This window comes from Melozone crissalis, unplaced genomic scaffold (assembly GCF_028551555.1).
Source record: "Melozone crissalis strain CALT ecotype California unplaced genomic scaffold, PUWL_Pcris_2 ptg000027l_1, whole genome shotgun sequence".
NCBI classification, from domain to species: Eukaryota; Metazoa; Chordata; class Aves; order Passeriformes; family Passerellidae; genus Melozone; species Melozone crissalis.
This window is the reverse complement of record NW_026535805.1, coordinates 41,649,972-41,675,143: the sequence shown is the minus strand read 5'-3', so window position 1 is coordinate 41,675,143 and position 25,172 is coordinate 41,649,972. Positions and strand designations below refer to the sequence as shown.

At 39.6% G+C, this 25,172-nt stretch overlaps 2 protein-coding genes across 4 annotated transcripts in view; one reads left to right on the top strand and one right to left on the bottom strand.

The window, feature by feature from the left end:
* MED23 (mediator complex subunit 23) overlaps positions 1-7,966 on the bottom strand; it is a 36,675-nt gene extending 28,709 nt beyond the window's left edge. For all 3 annotated transcript variants that reach the window (XM_054279224.1, XM_054279223.1, XM_054279225.1), the window contains exons 1-8: positions 7,842-7,966; positions 5,112-5,143; positions 4,920-5,007; positions 3,997-4,121; positions 3,745-3,856; positions 2,870-2,968; positions 2,221-2,322; positions 1,421-1,490 (exon numbers count right to left, since the gene is read on the bottom strand). In XM_054279224.1, the coding sequence (XP_054135199.1) occupies positions 1,421-1,490; positions 2,221-2,322; positions 2,870-2,968; positions 3,745-3,856; positions 3,997-4,121; positions 4,920-5,007; positions 5,112-5,143; positions 7,842-7,901 (688 nt within the window). In that variant the 5' untranslated portion in view covers positions 7,902-7,966. The remainder of the gene's footprint in view (positions 1-1,420; positions 1,491-2,220; positions 2,323-2,869; positions 2,969-3,744; positions 3,857-3,996; positions 4,122-4,919; positions 5,008-5,111; positions 5,144-7,841) is intronic.
* A 7,987-nt stretch (positions 7,967-15,953) lies between these two features.
* ENPP3 (ectonucleotide pyrophosphatase/phosphodiesterase 3) overlaps positions 15,954-25,172 on the top strand; it is a 34,832-nt gene continuing 25,613 nt past the window's right edge. The window contains exons 1-6 of the mRNA XM_054279036.1: positions 15,954-16,064; positions 19,098-19,176; positions 20,838-20,960; positions 22,212-22,337; positions 23,414-23,474; positions 24,720-24,817. Of these exons, the coding sequence (XP_054135011.1) occupies positions 15,963-16,064; positions 19,098-19,176; positions 20,838-20,960; positions 22,212-22,337; positions 23,414-23,474; positions 24,720-24,817 (589 nt within the window). The 5' untranslated portion in view covers positions 15,954-15,962. The remainder of the gene's footprint in view (positions 16,065-19,097; positions 19,177-20,837; positions 20,961-22,211; positions 22,338-23,413; positions 23,475-24,719; positions 24,818-25,172) is intronic.

Here is a 25,172-nt window from a genome sequence, read left to right as displayed (position 1 = left end):
ATAAAATATCTATGCAGTAAAGTCCCCATTTATTCACATTGGGTACCTCCAAAATAAAAGTTTTTGCAAACATCAATCTCTAAGTATAAGTAATATCTAATATCTTAGATATTACCAGAATATTGCTCCCCTGCCATTGCTTGACCTAGGGATTTGATTTTGACAGACTGACCCTTTACACAAAGAAAACAGCCTTATAAACCTAAGCACAATCTAGTCTTTCAATTTCCCTTCATTGACCCTGTGGGCAAGATTGCATTTAGTAAAGCAGACAAACACAAGTGTGTGTATTCCAATTAAAGTCAATGAAGATCCAGTCAATTCAGTCAGCATAGCCCAGTGAGACCAGAACACATGAAGTGCGTTTGGTATGCTAAATTTACACTTGCTAGTTAGTGTAGATTAGACAACTAGCCTTTACTTTAGTTGCCTAAACATAAGCCTCTGAACTGAGCCCCAGGCAAACCTGTATGTCAGCATCTAAATTTAGGTGCGTCAATTTTGACCTCCCTCCAGCTGAAATTCCATGACTTCTACTATCCAAACTGGCCATATTTTTATCAGATAAAACAAGAAGTAAATAAATATTTATTTCTTCCCTTCAACATTGTCTATACAGGTAATTTACACATACAACACTTAGAAAAATAAAATGTGATCCCTGTCAGCCATATAAATAACAGCTATGCCACACTTTCAATACTTCTGATGCTTCTGAAACAAAATGCTTTGGGAGCATTACAGATGAATTTACATTTTTAATCTCTGCACTAAAGAAGCTCCATCACAATAAACCTTGCTCAGAACTAATGCAGCTCTTATTAAACTACTCAAAGCAAACAGAAGACATTTTTATCTTTTGAAGAAAAATGTAGCAGGAATCATATTAAAACAAAGCCAAATTTTGATGACCAGATTTCTAACAATAATTGAAGATGAGCAATTCTTTCACAGAAAAGTAGAATGAGTACCCATCTGAACTAGGAAACGTTCACCCAGAAGCCAGCAACAACAGAGAAGAGGCTGAGCAGCTACAAAAGCTCCAATGGAAACTGAAGTCAAAACATTTCAGACTAACATCCCAGTGGATATGCATTAACTTGGGCACAGAAAACCTACAATTTCCTTTCTCTACTAGTGACCCATAGTTACAAACCATATGACCATGTAACAACTAGCACACTTCCACTACCAGCAGGTAGAAAGAATTATTTTGATCTCATTAGTGAATTCTCCCCATCAAAGCAAAAACTGAAAGGAACCAAGTCTGAGAAGAAACTAACAAGGGCAGAGGTACTAGATGAAACACAAGATCTGAATTATTTTGCTTAGCTGATATAGGTCCCAAGAGGTTCTAAGCAAAAAACAGTTCAAAATAAATTAATTCATTTTAAAGTCATTCATTAAGTCATTGTCTTACCACAAATAGAATTTATTCTTGCTGTAGGTCTGAAGGTATCCACAAAATCTGATACTAAATTACCTAGTAACTGGGTGAGAACAGGAGAAAAAAATTTGGGTTTAAGTTCCAGACATTAGTAAGGAATATTTAAGACTTAAAAATATATACATGTATGGATTTTAATAAAATATGCAGAAATTGACTAAAATAACTAGCTTCCTATTTCAAACAGTTGGAAAAATCATCTGGAACATAAAACTACAAAATGAAAACTGTGGCATTAGAAAGGAGGTGTAGGAAGTACTCTACCCTGTTTGCACTCAAGCAGGAGTTTATATAAGAAGTCTCTCCTATGCAAACTACGTTATTTGAATGCATAACACTTAGAAACAGATTATTTAAAATAAACTATAATTTCTGTTCATAACAAATCTCTGCTGCTGAATAACAATTCCACACAGAAAAACGACCCAAATTAGTACAATCTACTTTAAATCTTCTCTCAAAAGACAGTAACAATTTTCCCAGTAATACAGGGGAGTTGGAATTTTTTCCAAACATATTCAACAACACCAACTCAGTGCTTCAAAAGTTTTGAACATCAGACCATAGTTGAAAATTATGTCATAAGTTTCATGCAAGAACACAGGGAGCTGCTGCTGCAATCACATCAAGCTGGTATCTTCATTTATGTGACTAAACAAAAAGCTTTTGAAGAAAATCTGCAGATTTTAAATTTCCACACGAACTTTGTTTTAAAATATAGGTGCTGTGTGCAACAAAATTCCAGGGTACATTATTGTACATCATATCATTACCCAGTGGGGAAGTTTTCCTTCAGGATATAGTTTTCTGATTTCTGTGACTGCAAAGTAGGCAGGCAGCAAACAAGCATTTCTTTCCAAGATGTAGGCTACCACCTATAAATAAAAAAACACATCAGTGTAAAAGACCCTGGATAGGGTAAATGAATGTGTAATCTGCCTAATAGTCTGAGACAGCCCACTAAAAGAGATACAAGAATTAAATACTTTTTCTTAAGTTGTAGTCTGATACCAATACTTCAATAATTCTCAAACCTGTTTTTAATTGTACAAGCATAAGTTAGACTGTTTGAGTCTTAAGACCACACCTCCACGTCTGCCCATAAAGTACAAAAAAAAATCACTATTTTTATTCACTAAGGAAAAACTATTAATTGTTATTATATCCTATACATCTTACCTTAGACAAGTCAAATATTGGACCTGACTCTCTTATTAGGGATTTTATCACTTACAATATCCCACAAAAGCACTTTGTTTACTGCATAAACTGCAACTGCAGTAAAGAATTTGAACACAAAGAGTAAGACTTTCCTGTTCAACTATACCAACAACCAGAGCTATCCCAACCATCAGAAACTCACTAGTCTCAAGAGAATGAGGCCTCTCTTCCTCTACAGCAGTATAAAATCCATATAGTTACCTCTCTTGCTGCTAAAAGTTGCTGTACAACAGCTGAGCTCACAGTATTTGGAATTGTTAGGATTTTCTCTAGGATGACTTTCAGCAGATCACGCACACCCTGAAAGAAAGCACATGAAATTAATGTTCCCAGACATTCTTTATTTCTGGGAGAAAGATTACACAATCAATATGCTCAGACAATATTTTGACAGAAAAATTAGTTCTTGCTGCTAAGTGTCAGAAGACAAACTGCTACTGAGACTATTAATACTGAATACATTAAAATTTAACACTAAATTACATTAAATTCCTTATGGAATGTCTCAGTCTTAGGATGCTCCAGAAGAGAAAGTAACTGTTGGTATTTTGATGTGCATCCAGAGACATCCAACCTACAAAGCCTTCTGCAGCCTGACCAGAGCACAATGTTGTATTTTCTGCTCTAACATCATCAACAATGCAGTGAGGTGATTCTCTGCAAGACATGCATGGTCTCCTACTCCTTCTGTTGGAGCTATACCATGCCAAGGACTCAGCTTTCAGGAGCTTTACTGCTGTGTAGCAACAGAAGTAAAGCAGATGACAGAATTCTAGCCTTAATGCTTGGTACTTTGTATTTTCCAGTGTTTGTCACCTGCAACTGCATTAGTGTTTTTTAGCTTGCAACTGAAAATGGAGGAAAGGGATTGTAACAGAAAAGTGTCTGAAGAGTTACACTGTAAACACAAAATTCTCTCTTAGGGTAAAGTTCAAAAAGCATTAAAAGTGCTCACTGAATTTTCTTTTGTAAGAAAAGCAGACTTCAAAAAATTGGATGTCTCTTAGCTAAAATCATAAAAATAAAGGTAGCAAATAACATATCTTTGCAAAGAGAAAGGAATGAGCGGAAGATACCTTGTAGTCTACACCTCCAATAATCTTCCGAACCAACTTGAATGTTAATGCCCACAGCTGAGTCCTTTCCCACTCCAGTGTATCAGAGTTTATCAGAGATTCACACACCATCCTAGCAGAAGAAGACAATGCAGGAATGAAGGGCAGATACTAAGAGCATGTTTTCCAGCAGTAACAGTACAATGACATTGCAAAAATACTTCCAACATAACATCTTCCATGTGGCTAATAAATTATTGCAACATGGCTCACCTGGGAGGCAAAAGTCCAGTTTCTACTGCCATTGCTAGGCAGTCATAAAGAAAAGAAATTCTTTTAGGACTATGTTGGCTATGTATGAATCTTACAATCCACTGGACACACTGTTCATGGGACTCCTGAAAAAACAACAGAGGGGAGAAAGAATGTATTTACTGGTAGTGAAACAAACTACAAAATTCATACAGTATCCTCCCATGAAAAAATGAAACTAACACAAGAACAGGACTATAAATCAGTAGAAGTGATCCAGTTGCCCAACCTATAGTTTTTCCTACAAGTCTTTCAATCTTATTTTGATGAAGCTCACTTGTCCAGCAGAAGTTGAGGTCAGTTGTCCAGTAGAGGAAACATTTCCTAGCTTAACCACTGATTTCTACAGTCAACTTTTGTTTTCACAAGTTAGCACAGACTAAAGTAAAATAGAACTGCTCTACATTATTTTTCCCTTTCACAGTTATAACCAAATTCAGTGAAAATAAAGATTAATAGGCCTCCAATTATGGAGCAATGTCTGAAGGTATCTAGCTTTTGAAAGGTGATTCTTTTAACTTCTTAACCATCTTACTCTTTTTTTTTTCCTCTTTTACCTACTTATTCACTTCTATCAAAAATTCTGTAACAAACTACCTTTTATTCTTTATTTCTTTACTGTTACACTTCTGTTTGCTTATTTTTATTTGCACTGCACACCAACCTCTGCTGAACAACTATTTAACCTTACAAATCTCAAAATTACCTTTTTTTTTTTTCTTGCAAAGTCTTCCTATATTCTTTACTATGCCATGTCTGAAACCATATTCTGAATGACTGGACACAGACCTTACAGCTTAAGTGTTTGTCTACTAGAAAAGGTATCTTTATATTAAAAAAAGTATATTGAGTACAAAGACATAAGAAACAAATCAAATGTTAACCTGGGAAAGGCTGCTCCAGAACTGTCTAAAAGCTCCCAGGCAGCTGATCAGTTTGGTTCTCTCATCTTCAGGAGTGTCCATAAACATCCTAATGCAAACACGAACATTAGTTATTAGCAGTACCCAGTGAAACAAGTAGAAAAATACATTTACACGTAAAACCTTCCACAAATAAAGCAGTATTACACTTACCCAGGAAAAGCTTCTTCAATTACTTCTGTTTTCTGTAAGAGAAAAACTCCAAGTTAGAAGCTACTGTTAGAAGGTTTTCTATGACTATCATGGCCCCAGGAAAAAGCACAAAAGACAAAGTCACATTGTTATAGGACTGTACCAGAGAATGATAGGTGTCTTCTGCTAAATCACACTACTCCAAAATGAGATTGCTTTGTTTTCACACAGACATATAAAGTTGTGGATCCAGATTAAGGCTTTGTTTCTTTGTTATGGGGTTTTTTTTGTTTGTTTGTTTTGTCTTCTAAACACCTAGAGATTAATTCAATTCTCACGTGTTCGATTGTATTATTACAGCTCTCTTCTCATCATTTGAAAAATTAGTATTTTTGAATTCCATTAAGTTTTTGCCCCTCTTATGTTCCGTGACACTCAGTTACACAAATCAACTAAATACAATTACTTTCTCATCCAAATTTAGATCTATTGCTTTTTAAATTTTATTGAATAATGTAATGGTCTTGTACTAGGTAAAAATACTAAACATGAATATCCAATTTATCTCCTGTAAGACCTTGCTTTATCCCCTCCCCCCCACCTTTTTCAACTTCATTTTGCTCAAAGGCTTCTACATCATTATTCTAAAACTTCAGCAAACAGGTTCTGGAAAATATTATCCTAGAGCCTTTCCTACCTTTTGTAAGAATTTAATATTATACTCAGGTGTGATCTATCACTGACCATTATGTATTTTCATTGTCACATGACCAACATAAAAGCATGTAACAAAATCAGCTTGTTGGCATTCCTTTTCCATCATTTGGCTCAGAATTGTCTGTCACTGCTACTCAAGAAGCAAAGCAGAAGCTGACACTCATCTGATCTGCACAGAAAGCAAGGTCCACCTTTGCTTTGCTGCTGTCCACCAAGTCCAGACCAGCAGCAGGGAAAGCAGTAAGTTGCTATTTTATCAGTTATGGCTCCAAAAATACAGAGAAATTTTCTCAGGAACAATTTTGTTGATGTTCTTTATGAATTTTAGGCAAATAACAGTGCATAAAAACAGGTAGTGTGACAACACAGGCAAATGACAATGTTAAAAATGCAAAAACAATCTGAATGGCAATGCCAAAATGAGAAATCAGTCACGTGTAGACAATTAATATGCTACAAGCAACTGAACACCACACAAAGAAAAGTACATCATGCATTTTATAATGCTAACTTAAAACAGAAAGGTTGAAACTCATCACATGGAAATAATTTTCAATTGCTCTGAGACCTACAGATTCTTTCCACTTCAGACATTTCAATCAGCTTATTTTGTCTGTCAGGCTCCCATTCAGGATCAGCTCCTGTCAACCCAGTGTTTCCAACGGTGAATGTCTCATATCTACCAAGAAGCTCATTCATTTGTATGAGCTTTAATTTAACTTAATTAACACTTGTTAATAATTTAACAACTGTGATTAATAACCCACTGACTTGGCTTCACAAAGGGAAAGTCCTGCTTAAGTAAATTAATATCTTTCTATCATAAGGTCACCCACCTAGAGAGGACAAAGAGAAGGCAGTGGAAGTACTTCTTCTAGACAATGCTTTTAATACTACCCCTCACAGCATCCTTCTGGACAAGCTGTTGAACTGTGGGATAAGCAGGTTCACAGTGTGCTGGGTGAAGAAGTGGCTGGAGGGCAGAGCTCAAATGGGTGCAGTCATTGGGGCTGCATCTGGCTGGTGACGGGTCACCAGTGGTGTTCCTCTGGGCTCAGTTCTAGAGTTCAATGTATTTATATAATGGTGCAAGAGATAAATGCACCATTAGCAAACCTCCTGATGTTACTAAACTGACAGGTGCTGTTGACTCTCTTGATGGATGAGAGGCCTTGCAACAGGATGTGGATAGACTGGAGCATTGAGCAGTCAGTGGCAGGAAATTTAGCAAATGCCAGATTCTGTACCTGGGACAGAGTAATGCTGGGCACAGGTACAACTGGGAGAGGAGGGGCTGCAGACCAGCCCTGCAAAGATGGATCTGGGAGTGCTGGTCAGCAGCAGCTCAGTGTGAGTCAGCAGGGAGAGCCCGGGCAGCCAGGAGGGCAAATCCCATCCTGGGATGCATCAAACCCTGTGTTCAACCATCCAGACAAAAGAGGAGATTATCCTGCTGCACTCAGCTTTGTACAGCTACACCTTGAGTACGGTAAAGAGTTCTGGGGTCTTGAATGCATCCATGGATGGGCAGCAAATCTGGGTAAAGTGCTGGAAGGAATGTCGTAGGGAAAATGGAGGAGGCCTTTGGGCTAACTGTGCTTCGTTTTGCAGGCAGCATCGGGCGTGCGTATTCCCACAACCTGATCATGCCATTATGCTGGCTCGCCTGCTCGGGACATCCATCTTCTCCTAGCCTCCTTCAAAACTCCTTAAACTGCTTATTTCACAGCAAACTCAGCGCTCTGTAATTCGGTACTGGCCAAGCAAACTGTTCCACGCCCAGTCCTGCTCAGTCCCAGCTTTCCTATGAAGCCCAGCGAGGACAGACGGCAGCCCTGAAGGGCCCTTCCCTCCCGGCTCCCCTGCCTACGGGAACAGCGCCAAGCACGGCCGGGAACGGCGGCGGGGCTCCATCGCCATGAAAACCAAAAGCCCCTCTCCCCCCTGCTTCTCATCTCCGTCAGGAAGGCCCCACCCCCGAGCGAGCACTGCGGGCCGCAGGCACCCGGACGCGGCCTCCGCGGACGGACTCACCACCACCTCCTCGAAGATGCTCTGCAGCTGCGTCTCCATGGGCACCATGGGGATCGCCATGGGGCCGGCCGGGCCCCGCCGGGCCCTTTGTCAGGCGCAGGCGGCGGCGCCCGCGCCTCCCTCGGCCGCCCCGCCGGAAGCTCCGCGCCGAATCCCGCTCCCCGGGAAGCGCCTGCTCGGCCCGGCCGTTCCGGCGCAAGAGCGTCTTAAAACTTGAGGTTTTTTCCACTTAGTTTTGTTTTTCTCTTCACAAAAACATTCGCCTAGGCTTCTTTGGGTTTTGGATAATCTTTTCTTTGAATATTTTGGCGAAATGCTGGTTCTGGTTCTTCCGGAAAGACCCCTTAGGTTATGACGAGATCCCTCTCTGCAGGGCTGATCTCCAGCCACCGCTCTCCTTATTTCTAGTTGTTGTCCCCAGTTTGGTGTAATTACCGTGGAGTTATTAATTCCTGTAATAAGTCACAGAACAATCTGAAAATGCGTTTGTCTAAAGACATCCAGGAATACAGAATCACAGAACTGCACAATGGGTCGGGTTGGAAGGAATCGCAGTGGATTGTGAAAAATGCATATTTTATGATTGGCTTTTCGCAAGTATTAAAATGAATATTATATGTGTTGTGTTAGAAAATAATGCTGTATTAATTCTCTTAAGTAGTGTGTTAAATATAGTTTTAGGCTATAAAAAATGTTAAAGTAGAAACTATGCTATGTAAGATACCCTTTTTTAAAGAAAGGACTCGCAGTGAGATAGCAGCCACACCTAAAGCTTTCAGAGAAAAAGAATTTATTGCCCTCTTAGCAGAAGAAACAAACTTCTTCCTGCCTCGAAGGTGCCGGCGCCGTTGGGATTCAGAGGAAGAAGCTGAGGATGACCAGACAGAATCCTGTATTTGAATGGAATTTATGCATCATGTATGAGGTGTATGAATATGCAACAGGTTATTGTTTTTAAGGGTTAATCCTTTGTTAACGGGTGTCCTTTTTTGGGGCTTATGCTGCCCAGAAAATGGTACCCAGACGTCTGTTACTCTTTGTTTCTATTGTCTCATATTGTCCTAATTCAAATTGTCCAAATTATTATTACTCTGATTGTATTACTATTTTATAACCATTTTATTATTATTGAACTTTTAAAATTTTAAAAACCAAGCGATTGGCATCTGCTCAGTCTCACAGGCTCATCTGCTCCAGCCCCCTGTTCAAGCAGGGTCCTCCCAGAGCACACAGCACAAGATTGTATCCAGACAGTTCTTGAGTATCTCCAGTGAGGGAGACTCCACAACCTTCCTGGACAATCTATTCTGATGCTTGGTCACCCACACAGTAAAGAAGTTCTTCCTCGTGTTCAGCTGGAACTTCCTATGCATCAGTTTCTGCCCCTTGCCTCTTGTCCTATTGCTTGGCACCGCTGAGCAGAGCCTGGCTCCATCTTCGTGGCACCCTCCCTTCGGATACTGATAGACATTGATGAGGTCCCCTCTCACTCATCTCTTCTTGAAGCTGAAAAGGCTCCCTCAGCTTTTCCTTGTAAGAGAGGTGCTCCAATCCTGCAGTCATCCTCTTAGGCCTCCACTGGACCTCCTCCAGGAGCTCCATGTCACTCTTGCCAGAACTGGACACAGTAAAATGCAATAGTGTTACATTTAAAAAAGGATACAATAGTATTATATTAGAATCACGGAATCATCAAGGTGGGAAAAGACCTGTAAGAACATTTAATCCAACTGCCAAGCCCATCACCAAACCATGTCCCAAGATCTACATCTATACATTTTTGAACACTTCCAGGGATGGTGATTCCACTGCTTCCCTGAGCAGTCTGTTTCAATGCCTAAATACCCTTTCAGTGACAATTTTTTTCCCAATATCCAATCTAAACCTCCCCTGGTGCTACTTGAGGCCATTTCCTTTTGTCCTGTAACTTGCTACCTGCGAGATGTGGCTGATCTCCACTTGCCCACAGCCTCCTATCTGGCAGAGAGCATTATATATATATGCAGAGGTTTTTGTACTAGAAAGAAATGTAAAAAGCTGAATCGAGGCAGTTCTAAAATTGTGTGTGTGTTTGATGCTGACACTGTATTTTCTGAGCCGTCTGTAGATGTTTGGCTGCAAACATCCAGCTAGTGCTGGTAAACAGCTACAAACTTGTGTCTTCAACAGAAAAATAAAGCTGATCAACTCCCTGTCTGATCAACTATCAAGCTGATAAATAGAGGCCTCAGAGCAGTGAAAAATTAACATTTTCAGTCTTGAGTGGAAAATAGCAGAGTGTACTCATGGGGGAAATGCTTACCTGGAGTTGGGTAAACAATTACTTGTTTTAAATGTAAACAGCTTTTGTGTAAATAGGCCTGGAAGAATACCTAACATAAACAATGAGCAATGTTATAAGTAAATTTATGTAGTACAACAGAAGGCAGTGATACATGGAGCATCAGTGCTTGCACAGCTAGCAGAGATGTGTGTTGTAGCCAACAGGCACAGGATGCTGTGAAGTCAGTGCTTGCTTTTCAGCAATGGGAAATACCTGGTTAGGAAACAAATAATGCTTACATGTGCATTATTTACCTAAAAATACATGTAACAGATGATCATTGAAAATAGAGGGGATGCAATTGAAGGTCTGCTTGTGCTTGCTTGTCTTGCTCTTAGAATTGAGTTGCCCTCAGTCTTAACATGAAATTAAGAACAATTCTTTAAGAATTGTTTTTTATACTCTTCATTGTATGTTTATTTAAAGAGTGTTGCACAACAATCTGACATGCCCATGTGTGTCCTGTCAAGACCCAGTACTTGTCCATCCTGGACAGACCACCTCATATTTTATTAAAATGACAATGCAAAGGGTGTCTACTCAAATTCCATGCCAAGCTCCTAATCCATTCCCACAGTGACCCATAAGAGGACTGGTAACTGAGCCTAAAAGGAGTTGTTTTACTCATCATAATGTCTTATTATTATGTTGAGGACCAGTCTACTATTCTTATTTTTTTTCTGCCTTACTGCTCTGTCACACTCCTGGGCTAGCAGCCATTCCTATCCAACCCTAATACCAACATACATACCTGTACCAACATACAATCTGTCCACTCCTTTGTGCCTGCAACTTTACTTTGATTTTAAGTTGTTAGCCAACAAACATTCTAAACAGCACTTAGCGTGCAAGCCTAAATCTAGCTGGTCATATTCAATAGACAATGGTCTAATCCTAGTTAGGGTCCTGGTTCACAACTTTTTGCAAGTACTATAGCAAATTTCAAATTTTAAAACTGAACCACTCAACCATGTAATAGCCTTGAACCCCCATAGAGGTTCAAATGGTGATTTCTGTCCTGAGTGAACATCTTGTCTAACCAGATCTCATTTTAACAAAACTGAACTACCTATGATCCTACTTTTGAAGGAGTGTAGAAGAGTAGTAGAAAGAAGGCTCTTGGTCAGGCACAAGAAGTATGACACATTACGTAGATGATAATGATTAGATTTATTGCTAATACAGTATCTAAATATTGCCAAAGCAGTGTACAATACAAGCATGTAATAATATATAAGCATACTATAACCAGCTTATATTATAACCAGCTAGAAATGTACAGGCTTACAGTCTTTGGCTGTACAGAATGCACAATGGCAAAGCATCAAAGCACCTGTGGAGGTGCTTTAGGATTTTATCTCTTTATCTGACTGGATTTTGGTGCTTTTACTCACCTGCCCAAAAGTGAGTATTCCTCATCTTTGTGCTGGATGTACCCTGGAGGCATCCCTTCCAGGAGAGAGGGATCTGCCTGGAAGCTGCCTGAAGCCTGGGAGACCAGTTTGCCCAGTTGGCCCAGTCTCCAGCAGTATTTTAAACACTTTTGCAGCCTGATGAGTGCCAAAGTCAGTTGAAATCATTGCACCTCCCTGTTTCTGAAATTTGTCATCATGGGAACATCCAGACAGTTCCTCCTGGAATGCTCACTGGGTGTTCTTATCTTAGCACCATTCTCACTTGGTATTCTTATCTTAGGACAAATCATATTTCCCATAGGACACATTGTAAAGGAGAGGGGTGTGTATGGGGAAGGGCACACTTGAGGACCTGACTAACTTATCTCAGTCACACTTTGGCAAAGAATCTTGTTATTGGGATGGAGCTGGGAGCAAAGGGTGCTGGGGCAGGTCAGGCCTAGGCAAGGCTCATACTGCTTTGCCTAAGGGAGCCAGGTGGCCAGGAGGAGAAACTGTACAGCTAATTAACCCTGGAGCGTCTGCACCCAGGTGTGTCTGCCAAGGTATGAACCACTGTGAGACTCTGTACTGAGTAACAGAGCCACACACCTCACCAAACAAGGCAGAAGAGCAGCATTTGGGTGAGAATGAAATAACCATCTTCACCCAGACACAGAAAAAGAAATGCACTTTTCAAAATTATTGTAAATATCATATTACTCCAGCAAAACCACCTTCATCAAATAATCATTTTATGCTTGTGGGTGACAAGAAACATTTATGAGAAAAATGCTTAAATTTTAAAATGTTTTTTCCTGAGTGAGTGCCATTCATTTTAGAAGATAGATGACAAATTAGTCATAGTGTGTAGAAACTGTCCAGTTCTTCATGGCCTTGGAAGACTTGTGGCTTCTTAGCAGTGAAAATTGAAAGTGTCTACAACACAGTGCTATTCAGAAATGACTCTCCCCATTTTCCTGACATGTTTGTTAACATGTGTATGGTGGAGATGTCCTGCCTGTGTTCTTTGAAAACTCCTTCTTCCTCCTGAAAGTGTCAGATGAACAGAGGACTGCAGTGTAACTGTGGGGGAATGGGTTTTTTCATACCCTCACTCTGCATTGGTGTATTGTCTGTCTGTCTGCAGAACAGTCACTCAAAGTTATGATTTAGTAATTGAGAGCAGAAAGGATAATTATTGCCTTCTTCCTTGTTGTTTTTTTAGTCTTATGTGTTGATCATATGGATTGTTTGGGTTTTTTAATGCAAATTTTCTTTTGGTAGGGATGAAAATAAGTATTTTAAACATATGAGGCCCTTGATCTTGAAACAGAAAAGTTTGGGTTCTTGGTTAATATTTATTAAGTTCCATAATCAGATTTTATTGGTGAGAAATATTCTAGAATGTTGTAATTCATCATGAGAACAATAACATATGTCAAGTTAGAGCAATGATTGGGTAAAAGTAGCAAAATCAGGTATATGAGATCACATCCTGTTCATTGTAGCTATTGCTGAGCAGTGCTTAAACAGACTGAGAGCCTTCTCTCTGAGTAGCATGGAGTGCACAAGAGGCTGGGAGGGGATACAGACCCCAGCTGACCAAAGGGACACCCGACATCATATGATGATGATGAGCACAGGCTCAGCAATAAAACTTTGGGGGAGAAAAAGGAAGGCATAGGGAATGGTCAGAGCGATGGTGCCTGCCTTCCCAAGTAATCATGAAATGTGGTGGAACTCTGCCTTCCTGAAAGTGACTGAACACCTGCCTGCTGCTGTGAAGTGATCAATCACTTCACATGAAGTGATTTTGCTTTGTTTATTTGAATGGCTTTGCTTTACCTATTAAACGGTCTTTGTCTCAACTCACAAATTTTCTCATTTTTTCACCCTTCCTGTTCTTCCCTGCTTCCTGCAGCAGGGAACAGTGTGAATGGCCGCATGTGGGGCTGTGCTGCCTGCTCAGATTAACACACAAGTGTGCTTTTTGGCACCCAGTGTGGGGCCAGAGGGGTTGAAGATAATGAGAAATTTGATAGGAATGCACTCCACTGGATTTACAGCTGTTACAGCTGTTTGACCTATTTATTGGCAGGCTGCTGCTCTCACCAGAGGACTTGCTTGCTTTGCACTATATTAGAATGGAGTGATTGTGGTTGCCATATACTGTAGTGCTTATCATCTCTTTCCTGCGCCTAGGAACATTTTGATAACACCTCTGGCCACGTGCCTGGGCTGACAGATGGCCTGGTCATTACTGCTGTTCCTGTACTGCTGTAGGCATGTTGTTACTACAGTCTGAACTCAGGTTCAGGTGAGCTCTGAATAACACCAGGCTGGAGCAGGTAAACCCCCAAGTGTCTGGGGCTGTGGACATGTCCATAGTGGAGCAGTTAAACCCTTGAATAATAGAATCATAGAATAATTTAGGTTGGAAAAGTCTGCTAAGTCCACCATTAAATCATGTTCCTAAGCACCACATGTACATGTCTTAAATACCTGCAAGAATGGTGACTCAGCCATGCCCCAGTTCTTGACAATACTTTTGAGGAAGAAATTTTTCCTAAGAGTAACCTGAGGCCTTTTCCTCTTGTCTTGTTACTTGGTACCTGGAAGAAGAGGACCCCTGGCTACAACCTCCTTTCAGTAGTTGCAGAGTGTGATAAATTTCCTTCTTAAGCCTCCTTTTCTCCAGGTTAAACACCTCCAGCTCCCTCAGCCATTTCTCCTAAGACTTGTGCTCCAGACCCTTCCCCAGCTCCACTGCCCTTCTCTGGACATGCTCCAGCACCTCGATGCCTTTCTTACAGTGAGGGGCCTAGAATTGGATATGGCAGGGGAGGTGTGGCCTCACCAGTGCTGAGTACAGGAGGATGATCCCCGCCCCAGTCCTGCTGGCCATTCTATTGCTGATCCCAGCCAGGATGCCATCAGCCTTCTTGGCTACCTGGGCACACACCGGCTCATGTCCAGCTGCTTTTGACCAACATCCTAAGGTCCTCTTCTGCAGAGCAGCTTTCCAATCAAGGGAAAGTCTGCAGCCTGGGAGTAAGTCCATTCCAGTAGGGTAAGAGGAGGAGTTAGCTAAGGAACCTTATAGCTTCCTTCAAGGGGCCCAGGTGTGGAAATTGACGTGGAAACAATGTTTAAGTGTTGTAACTCATTGTTTTGGTTGCGTGCTGTATGGGAAGCGCTGTAGCAGAAGCCACATGAGCAGAGGGCAAGCGTCACAACCTACAGGTTTTACCCAACATGGATAGGTTTTGGCAACCAGTAGCTCCTCACAACACACCTCCTGTCCTGAGAAATCACCACAAGAGATGGAACCTTGGTCATGGAAGAAGGGAACTCAATGGGCATTTAACAGGGGTAAAATGTCTCGTAGAGTAAGAGAGTGATATCTGTAAATTAAAGGATGATGATGATGATGATGTGTGTGTGTGTGTGTGTGTGATTAATGGGGAGGTACTGTATAATGTTGGACTTAAGCATAATACAAATTGTATAGAATAAAATTACAAATTTGGGTTGCAGTGGAGATAATTTTCTTCATACCAGCTTGTATAGATTCGCGCTTTGGATTTTTTTATATAAGTATAAACATTATAAATTTGATTATTATAAGTTGCAGCTCATGTGATGCTCAAATTTGGAATCAGATCAACATCTGAATAGTTACATATTCATCATAGTCCTAGTAGGCTTTGAAGGTACATTTTCATAACAGTCAATCCTTCCAGTAACCACCAAGATGAAAAACAAATAGATTTTAAATTGTACTTAAACAAAACCTTTTTTAAAATTGAATTTCATTTGGCTGTATACATTTTGTTTTTAATTAGCACAGTTATAAGTGCTGGAAAAAACGGTGTAAGAAGGGGAAAGAAGTTGAGACAAAGATGGATTGAAACTAACAGGGAGAAATCCTCTGATGCTAAATAAGGAAAGGGATCTGAATACATAGGCGTGACACAGAACACGAAACCCTCTCCTTTCATAGTGGTTTCGTATATTTAACACTTTCTTTGAGGATAAATTCTCTGGATGACAAGCTTTTAACCAAATAGTTGAGTACTCGAGTATTTTAGCATTTTATTGCTTAGCAACACCTAGTTCTAATCTTCACTTAAGTGTTTGCCTAATGCCGTTCTTATCTTGAACAGTCAGGTTCCCTAAACACAGATAAGTGTTTTTCAGCCTTTGACCTTTCAGAGTAGTTTTCCTGCTTGCTTTGGTTTCCTGCAAGCCTAACACGGATGCAAGAGCTGGGATCTCATAAAAAGACCTATGAGCAAAGTACTAGAACTCGTGAAGAAGGAGTAGCCTCTCACTTGCAGCTAACACAGCTGGGGGGGTGAGGAAAGCAGGAGACGCAGACGAGTGGCAGAGCTCGACAAAATGGAACTTGAGGATCACAGAGGGTATTCAGAGGAGATGTCTTTAAAATCAGAAGAATATGTGAAGAAAAAAACCGTCTTGAAATACAAAGTCATCTGTGCTGTAAGTAGGTGCTGCTCTTCAGGGCTGCCGCTTTAACAATTCTCAAATCTGCAGGATTTTTTGAAGTTTCACTGTAGTAGTATAATCATTTGGGGTAGCTTAGTAATTGGTAGTTAAAATTTTACTGCATGAGTGTGACACTGAAACTCCACTAGCTTCACTGGCACATTCCTAAAGTTCTTCTAGTACCTATGAAGCAATTTTTTTACTGGCAGTTTTTGTTGTACTTCATTAACCTGACCGTTCTTTTGCATAGTGAAGATATTGCTTTGATACTTTGTTTTAGATATCGTCTCAAAACAGATGTGCTTGTGGCCAAAGCAACCACACTTTCTTTTTGCTTACTTTTGTATCTTTATATTGTCATTAACAAAACAGAACCTGTAGTCAAGTCATTGGCAAAAAACACTCAGGAAGCAAGACATGGGAAAAGCCTAATGAAATGTTTTGTGCAGTATTGTCAGTCCCGCATCTCAAATATCGTGTCAACTCTTCACCTCTTCTCTGAGGCTTTAAGAGCTATGCAGCTGCCTTGTAAACAATAAAGTATAGGCTTTTTGTTAAGTTTTTAAAATATTTTCATGTATCTTCTGTTTGTGACCACAATAGAAACAAGGATTAAATATGTATATATGTTTGCACAAGCTCTAGCATTTGTAAATTGAAATTTAGAGAAAACTACAAATGCTGATTTTAGAAAAACTTGCAACTTAATTTGGAAAACAGCCCTATAAAAAAGAGAGTCAAGCTACTATGCTTTTCAGCTCTATGTCATCAGAACAATTTCACATAGTACTATGTGAAATTTAAGGCTGCATTGTGCAAGGATTGCATAAAATATGAGGGAAATACTGGAAACTGTGAAAAAAAGAAGATGAAATATCAGACATATTTTTCCTATAGTCATCAGTTAAAAATGAGTCATGAGAAAGAATGTGGGAAAACTGGATAACTATAAAGGAAAGTAAATTATACCTTCAAGAGGTACTTGGAAAAGTAAAGTGAGAAATTTAAGTATCCTGAAACATATTCATTCTTTCAGATGTGTTAGTTTTCAAATCCCTGCTTATACAAAACTCACAATCTTCATATTGGGGGTGTAAAATGTTAATATTCCACACAATTTATGTTTTTGCTAAATCTAATGTATGAAATACTTTCTTGGCACTTTCTTGGCAACTTCTTCCCGAAACTTTAGGCAGAGGAGTCACAGTGTAAGTTCTCCAGCAAACAGAGCATATGCCCTAGGAAGAACTTTTCTTAGAATAAGTAGTTGTAATTCTGAATTTGGTCATAGAAGTTAGCTGTGGAAAGCCTGAGGATTTGAATAGGTGCTCCCAAAGTTATTTCACTCTAAGAATGAATGTCCCAAAATCAAGGGTGTTTATGTAAATATTATAATAAATGCATCATCTTATCTGTATACCCGATAGGAATTTTTGGGTTTTACTTCAGCTGTCTTATTACTTGAAGAAGTGGAAATGTTTGTTGCTGTAGTAGCTATATTTTAATTTGTACTTCAATTTAGTAGGATCTATTTATTTCAATTACAAATGTGAGTTTTAGTCAAATGAAGGGTAAAACCACAGTGTCTTTGAGGTGAAAGGTACATGCCCTGGTGATTAGGCTTATCTGTGCTCAGTGAAACACTTGGCAGCATTAGCCTCCCTGCCCAGAAAGAGTGCCTGCTGGTCTAGCCCAAAGGAACACCCTAACACCCTTATTCTCAGAGCCTGCTGACTGCTTGTAGGATTAAACTGCTGCCTTCACACCTGAGGTCTCTCTTCAGGGGACTTCAGCATTTCGGCTAGTTTGGGTAATCTTTCCACACATCCTTACTCCATCTGTCTCCCTCATCCAGTTCTCTCACCAGTCCCATTTCCACTCCTTTTGAGGTACATCTGTAAAAAACCTGTGAGTAAGTAGCAGGAAGAAAGTAAAGTTGAGAAGGAGAAAGTATAAAGGAAGTAACTATGGCATTGCTAGTGTTTGGTGTTGCCAGAGAAGTAAATCAGTTGTACACCCACACCTGAGAACTGAGCAGCCCTCCTTGCTGCCACACTTTGGCCCAGCACCTGCAAGGCAGGACAGGCAGCAGCAAAGATAAGGGATGCATGGGCAGTTGTTCTCAATTCCCTAAAATTGCTGTAGTCTCAGATAAGAGGCTCCATTACACTTGTACCGAGCTTGAGAGTAATCCTCTCTCATTTCTACTTTATTTTTAACGTTAGTACTTCCAGGAATCAGCAGTTTGATTCCTGGAAATGGCAGAAGACAAAAGCTCTGAGGCTAAAATGGGACATAAACTGGGCTGTTTCATGGTGATTTTTTCTGTGATATGCATTTTCTTTCCCATGATTATCTTAGCGAAGGGGAAAGTGCACATATCACAAAATACTCTGAGAAGGTTGCCACTTTTCTGTGCACCTTTCAGCCAGCATGAATTGCCATTTGTCTTTGGTCTATTGAGCTTTGTGTCTATTGATGAATAGAGGCTTTCTCAGCTCTCCCCCAGTCTCCCAAAAGCTATGTTGCTTTCCTTGGGCTGTTGGTCTCCTTCCAATTTTCTCTAACCTTACGAACAAGGTGACTTATTATAAGAAACTGGCACGTGGGTGAAAATTTTACACTTGCAGCCTCAATCCAGTTAAATTTCTTAAGAAATCCTTGTGATCATATCAGGTAAATACAGATGATAAATAGAAGTGATTGCCTTCATTTGTACAGGCAAAGCCCATGCAAAACAGATAAATACACTGATTACTTCCTACTTTCTTTTCTCCAGCAAAGTTTTCCTCAATTACAACATTGCAACTGGCCACAGGTTAAAAGTGCAGCATTAGGACCTCAGATTCTAAGTTTATAACTGTTGTGCCTCTCCTATCTTCAGGCTATGTTTTTTGATGAAGAACTTCAGAGAAATGATTAGTTCTTAAATCTTGCATTCATGGAAATATTAGTAAGAGTTAATTTCTAATAAACAAAACAATTTATCACAGTTGTAACGTTGGTTTCCCTGTGTCTGTGTGACAGGTTCTGCTGTGTGTTTTGGTGGTTGTATCCCTGGGACTAGGTTTAGGACTAGGACTCAAACGTGGAAACCAGGAGCAAGGTATGTTTATGATACTTTCAGCATAATTACCAACAATCTGGATCTGGCAAAGGCTTTCAGCAAAGGCTCTTTTGTATAGTGTAATGTAAATGATCTGTGAAAAGTCACCACCTGTGAAAATAAAGTTCTTGTGAAGTTCTTTCGAGTTCGATTGTATAAAAACTGAGCACTCACAATCTATACTTGAAAAACCTATCCTAAACCACCAAGTGCCTTGCTGAATCTTTCCAAATGTGTGAAGCCTAGTTCATGGCACATTGGAAGCTTTATTAAGTTATCACTTCCAGAAAATTTGGGATATGTTATCCTATTATATTTAATTATATATATAATTATTGCAATTATCCTATTATATATAATTATTACTTAAACAATATTTTGTGAAAGAAATATAGGATCATCTTCAGTATATTTGTCATAGTTCAGGAGGCTGATGCTAAAACAGATTATGAATATTCTTTGAGAACTTGAGTTTCTGTAAAGCTACAGTAAAAGAGGGGTAGTGGCTTGATTCAGTGGAATGGTATTTTTTAGTTAGGAAAAAAAAGTAATGTTTGATGTCGGGGGTCAGTCTAGGTGAGAACAAACAAATGGAGCACACTGTAAATTAAATAAAACACTTCCTTTAGAATCGAAACAATAGTAATCCCTTCTGGAGGAGTTCAAGGAAGCACATTCTCATTGCACATTTCTCATTGCTAATCAACACATATTGAACTTGTTTTCCTAGTAGCTCATCAAGTCTTAGACCCTTCTGAAGACTTTCAATAGCATGGGCCCTAGCAAATAAGATGAAATGGAACCATAATTGGGTTTTGATAATTTGAAAATTATTTTAGCTCTGCATTGGCTCTACAAAGTGGAGTACAGAAATGTGGATGCAAGGCTTGTCCATGTGGAGGCTGGTGTGGAACTGTGAGTGATCTTTGGAGATTTGGGGTTTTCTTCAGGTGTCCTCAGGAGACCCAGAGCTGTCCCTTCACCCTGCTCAGAGGTGTCAGAGCTGTGCTGTGGAATACTTGTCTCAACTTTCAATGCCAGGCCCATCTTTTGGACCCTTTTCTTTGTTTTAATTCGAACAGCCCAACTTACAGATTTTTAAGGGACATGATAATGATAAAGTAGCAGAGATATTGTCAGAGTCCTGAGTGCTCCAATAAACTTTTTGAATGTCTCCAGGAAAGGAGATTCCCCTGGCTGTCCCCACCATGCCCAGTGCCCCACTGCCCCTGTCGAAGCACTGGGCAGTGCCAGCAGGGATGGCTCCAGCTTGCCATAAGTCCTGCTGATCCAGTTCCTGGCAGTCCCATCCCGTTTGTGATTTGCACATAGCCCCCAGCCAGCGATAAATGGAACAACCTGGCATTGCTCCTGTGCCAGTGGTCCTGCAGAGACCTGTTGCAGAAACAGCCCTGCCCCAGGCTTTGGGCCAGCATGGTCCCAACAGCTGCCAGACCTTCAGCTCCCAGAGGGATTCCTACAGCCTTGCTTCCACCCTGTTGGCCCGTGTGCTGATGACCATATTGGAAAATGGCTAGGGAATCAGATTTGGGAAATTATTCAGCACATCTCTCCCTGCAGCCCATATCCATGATCTGTTTAACTGACCTACATGGGACAGGGTTATCTGAGCACTCAGCCTTGCTGCCTTCTCCCTCCAGTCAGCTGCAGACACAAGTGCAGTGAGCCACACAGGAAAGATGTGCCCGGCTGCCAGTGCGACAGCGACTGCAAGGAGCGTCAGGACTGCTGCTGGGACTATGAGGACACCTGTGTGGAACCAAGTAAGTTCCCCTCCAGGCAGCGCTCACTGCTGTCCATTTGATTTTGAATTTTTTTCTTCATGTGACTGGAATAGAAAAGGGGTAATTGTCATGTTTATGCAGATACATAGAGGTCATCTCACATTTCCTAGGGAGGGAAATGTGACAAAAATCACAAAATCACAGAATAGTTAAGGTTGCAATGGACCACCGGAGGCAATCTAGTTGAACCTCCCTGCTCAAGCAAGATCCTAGAGCACACTCCTAAGGCTTGTGTCCAGGTGGCTTTTGAATGTCTCCAGGAAGGAAGATTCCACAACCTCTCTGAGCAACCTTTCCAGTGCTCTGTCACCCTCATGGTAAAGTTATACTTCCTGTTCAGGTGGATGTGGTAAAGTCAAGCTGCCTCTGTAATCAGGTGGCTAGAGAGCTGTAACTTGGTGACCTGGCAGAACACAAAATCTTCCTGCATCTTTCTCAAATCAGACCCCTGTATTTTTGCCCCTTATGGATAACCAGAGCATTTGCCATGCATATTTCATGGCACATACAAAGCTGAAGATGAGCATGAGCAGACATAATGGGTTATCTTTAAACAGGGCCCTTGAAGCAGCCCTGTTGTGCCAGTACCTCTTGCACATTTGAAAATAAGGGGGTGTTTCCCAGTCAGTTGTGCTCTCCAGCCTCATGCAGACCTCGGTGGGTGCCTGGCACTGGAGGAGTCCCCTTGTCTTCCAGGGGAATAGCCTGGTTCTGCATTGAGGCCAGGCTCCTCTCCAGTTACTGTTCTGCTTTCCCAGCAGCTGCTCAGGTATTTCTTCATCCTTACTACTTTTTCTGCCCACTTCAGCGCTTCTCTTTTTTTTTTTTTTCTCTGCTGTAACTCATGTGCAAGAGCATGAAAAAGATCAGTTTGCTTCTCTTTCTCCTCTGTAAACGAAATAGGGAGTGGTGGTTTTTTTTGTTTTGTTTGGTTTGGTTTTTTTCCCTAGATCTTTTTGGAAAGATGGAATGCTTTGAGGAAGATGACTTTGGGGATACCTTTGTAAAATAAATTATTTTATGACTCTGTGTTATTGTTCAATGACCAAAGAAATTGACTTTTTGCATTGAATTAAATTTTGAGTTTTCTTTCCAGAGCAAACTTCTAAAGCAACTCAAACAGTATACATAAATAACAATTTGTTTTCCTTTACCTGTTTGAAGGATTTCCATGCAAAGAAGTTCACATGAGGTGAACTGAATCATAGTTTTTTTCCTTCCAATTTTAAGCCCGATCTTGGACGTGCACTAACTTCCGTTGCGGTGAGACAAGAATACCTGGAAGTTATTGTTCTTGTTCGGATGACTGCTTGCAGAAAAAAGACTGCTGTGTAAATTACTACAGCATTTGCAAAGGTAAATCAAAATCAAAAAGTTTTATATATAAATTTTTGCATGAAATAGATGGGCAAACATTGAAAATATAAAGGTAGATTAATTTGTTTCTCAAGATCAGAGTCTGACTGGCATTTTGAAAAATTAATGTTTTGAGATGAAGCTTTTGGTATTTTTCACTGTGAAAAATGCTGTTTCTGAAGAACACTGTGAATTATGTCATTCATGAGATAGATAGAATGATTTGGATATTGCAGAAATATACCATGTGGGGGCTTTGGATTGTTTCCTTTTATTCTTTTTTTTTTCATCCTTTTTTCCCTCCAAAGTAGATGGAGACAATCTGAAGTATATATTGTAGTAGTCATCTCTGATTTAAAATTTCCCATCCTTTTTATTACAAATCTGGTTTTAGATTGGATTTCTTATGTTTTACTTATTTTTGAATATCTTTGTTCATGGATAATTGTTTCATACTGGCTCCAGCTAAACACATAAAGAATAGTGCAGGTATAATTCAGTTACAGGAATGACACTTGAGGTGACATGGTATCTGTTACCAGAATTCCTTTGCATTGTGGAAGGGGATAAATCTAAGGCAAGTCCTGCAAAATTATAGTTGTTAACTAAATGTAGATTAAAGCTAAAAAAAGTTAAACCACAACATACAGGAAGAAAAGAAGTACTAAAGGGAGCCCTGGGCTTGTCTCCAAGTGTGTCAGTGGTACACAGAAAAGGAAAAAGGAATGAGTAGCCCAGTGTGGACAGGATACAGTTTGAATATTTTTAATTTAAAACTCAATAAAAGGCTAAGCTTTCATAGTGTTTTCTTCTTCATTTTGTTTCTTTGCTTTTCTGTGTAGCATATGTTCTTTGTTTTTGACTTACAGTTGTGAGCACTAGTCCTTTCAGGGTTTGAGGGCTTGATAGGTTGCACCAAATTGTTTCTAAAGTAAAAGTGTCTTTAGATCTAGATTTCTGTTGAAGCAGAAAATGTTACAGGAAGAACTTTAAAAAGATCATCCAGGCAGCTGCTTTTTTTGGTGGTGGTGGTGGTGGGGTTCAGTGCTAACTCAGTATTTTTTCTTTCCTTTTAGGTGAAACATCTTGGGTAGAAGAACCATGTGAGTCAGTTGAAACACCTCAGTGTCCAGACGGGTAGGATAAAGGAATTTGTCTTCTTAGCAAATAAAATCTTTGCAGTGGTCAGAAATACTCCAGTATTCTGAAACAGGTTTTCGTATTTATGGAGAGTAAAGTCCCTGCCCTGAGGAATATTCTGTAGAAATGGTTTGTGACTTGGAATGTTTGTTCCTTTTAAAACCTTTGTCATTCATTGATCATTTACAGTTTAGGGCAGAGTACAGAAGTTCAAATTCAGATTGAAATTCAGCAAAGACCTGGAAAAATTGTTAGAGTTATCTCAAGGTTCATTTATCACAAATTGTTCATAGTCCATTTTATGTTACCATGTTGTATCTTTGACAACTCAGATAAGTCACCTTATGCAGTCTGTAATAACAGATAGATAGAATCTGTGATTGCAATTCTTTAGGCAACAGAGTTATTCAGTGGATTTTTGCTCCAATTATTTGCAGGAAAGAAGGTAGCTATGGAGATAAGACAGCTGTGAAGTAGCTGTATATCTACAAACACTGAAAAAATATTGCTATTTGTGCAGGATTTCAGGATAGTGGGTAGAGGCTAGACAGAAACAACATTTAAAAGTTGTCCTTGAAGAAAGATTAATTAATTTTTGGCTCAGTTATGGTATTTGTGACATTATCCATTATTTTATTTGATTTTATTATCAACTTAGTTTAATTATAACAGTGAGACCATTAGCATTGTGACTTCTTTGTAGTTCCTGCATGCACCTCCCAAAATAGGTATCAAAGTACACTTTTTAGGTTAACAAATAACTTATTGAGTTAACAGAGTTTTGTAGGCTACAGCTTGGAAAGTAGTGGAGAGGAGCTTCTTTAAGTGGAATACACCACATTGCAGTATAAAGATCCATTTAATTTCAGTTTCAAATCAGTGAGCTGTTCTGTGCAGACTGTTTTTGTACAAACTATGGATGCTAGTGTGCTTCTGTGTTTTGGAAAGACCACTGTTAATAAGAACAAACTGGGATAGTGATTGCAATATGTAACTTTTAGAAAGTATTATGACTGAAATGATTACTTGCATTTTATTCCTCCTCTGGTTTCTTACCAGAAGGATTATTATTTGCTGTCAATATTGAACTATTTCTTTATCTCACACTGTGATATGCATTCTGGGATGCATATGAATACTCTAGATCCTGCTTATAAAAGCTGAATTTATATTGTTAGAAATCTTAATAAGTCACCAAGTCTCTGAACTTCTTTATGATGATAAATTTCTATTTTCTTGTAGATTTACTCTCCCACCACTCATCCTTTTTTCAATGGATGGGTTTAGAGCAGAATATTTGGACACTTGGAGTTCTTTGCTGCCAAATATGGAAAAACTCAGTAAGTTACCAAGGGTCCTTTGACTGTTTTCTTTCAAAGTCTGCATGCAACCTCTCTGGTCCCTTTTGCTACTGTCATGGATATGAGTTGCTCAGCAGTAAAAAAATCATAAACTAGGCCTCTCTCATCAGTTGTATCTTTTCATTATTATATATATTCTGCATTGCTTCTTGTATTTGCACAGCAAACATGACTTTTTTTTTTTTTAAACAAGGCCTCTAATATTGGTCAGCAGCTTTTATTAAATACATGCTTTGAAATTTACTTTAAAATACTTTTTAAAACTGAGAAAAAGTTCCAGACAAGCATTTCCTGCGCCTTCAGTACTGCATTAGAAAGTAGCTGAATTGCTGAT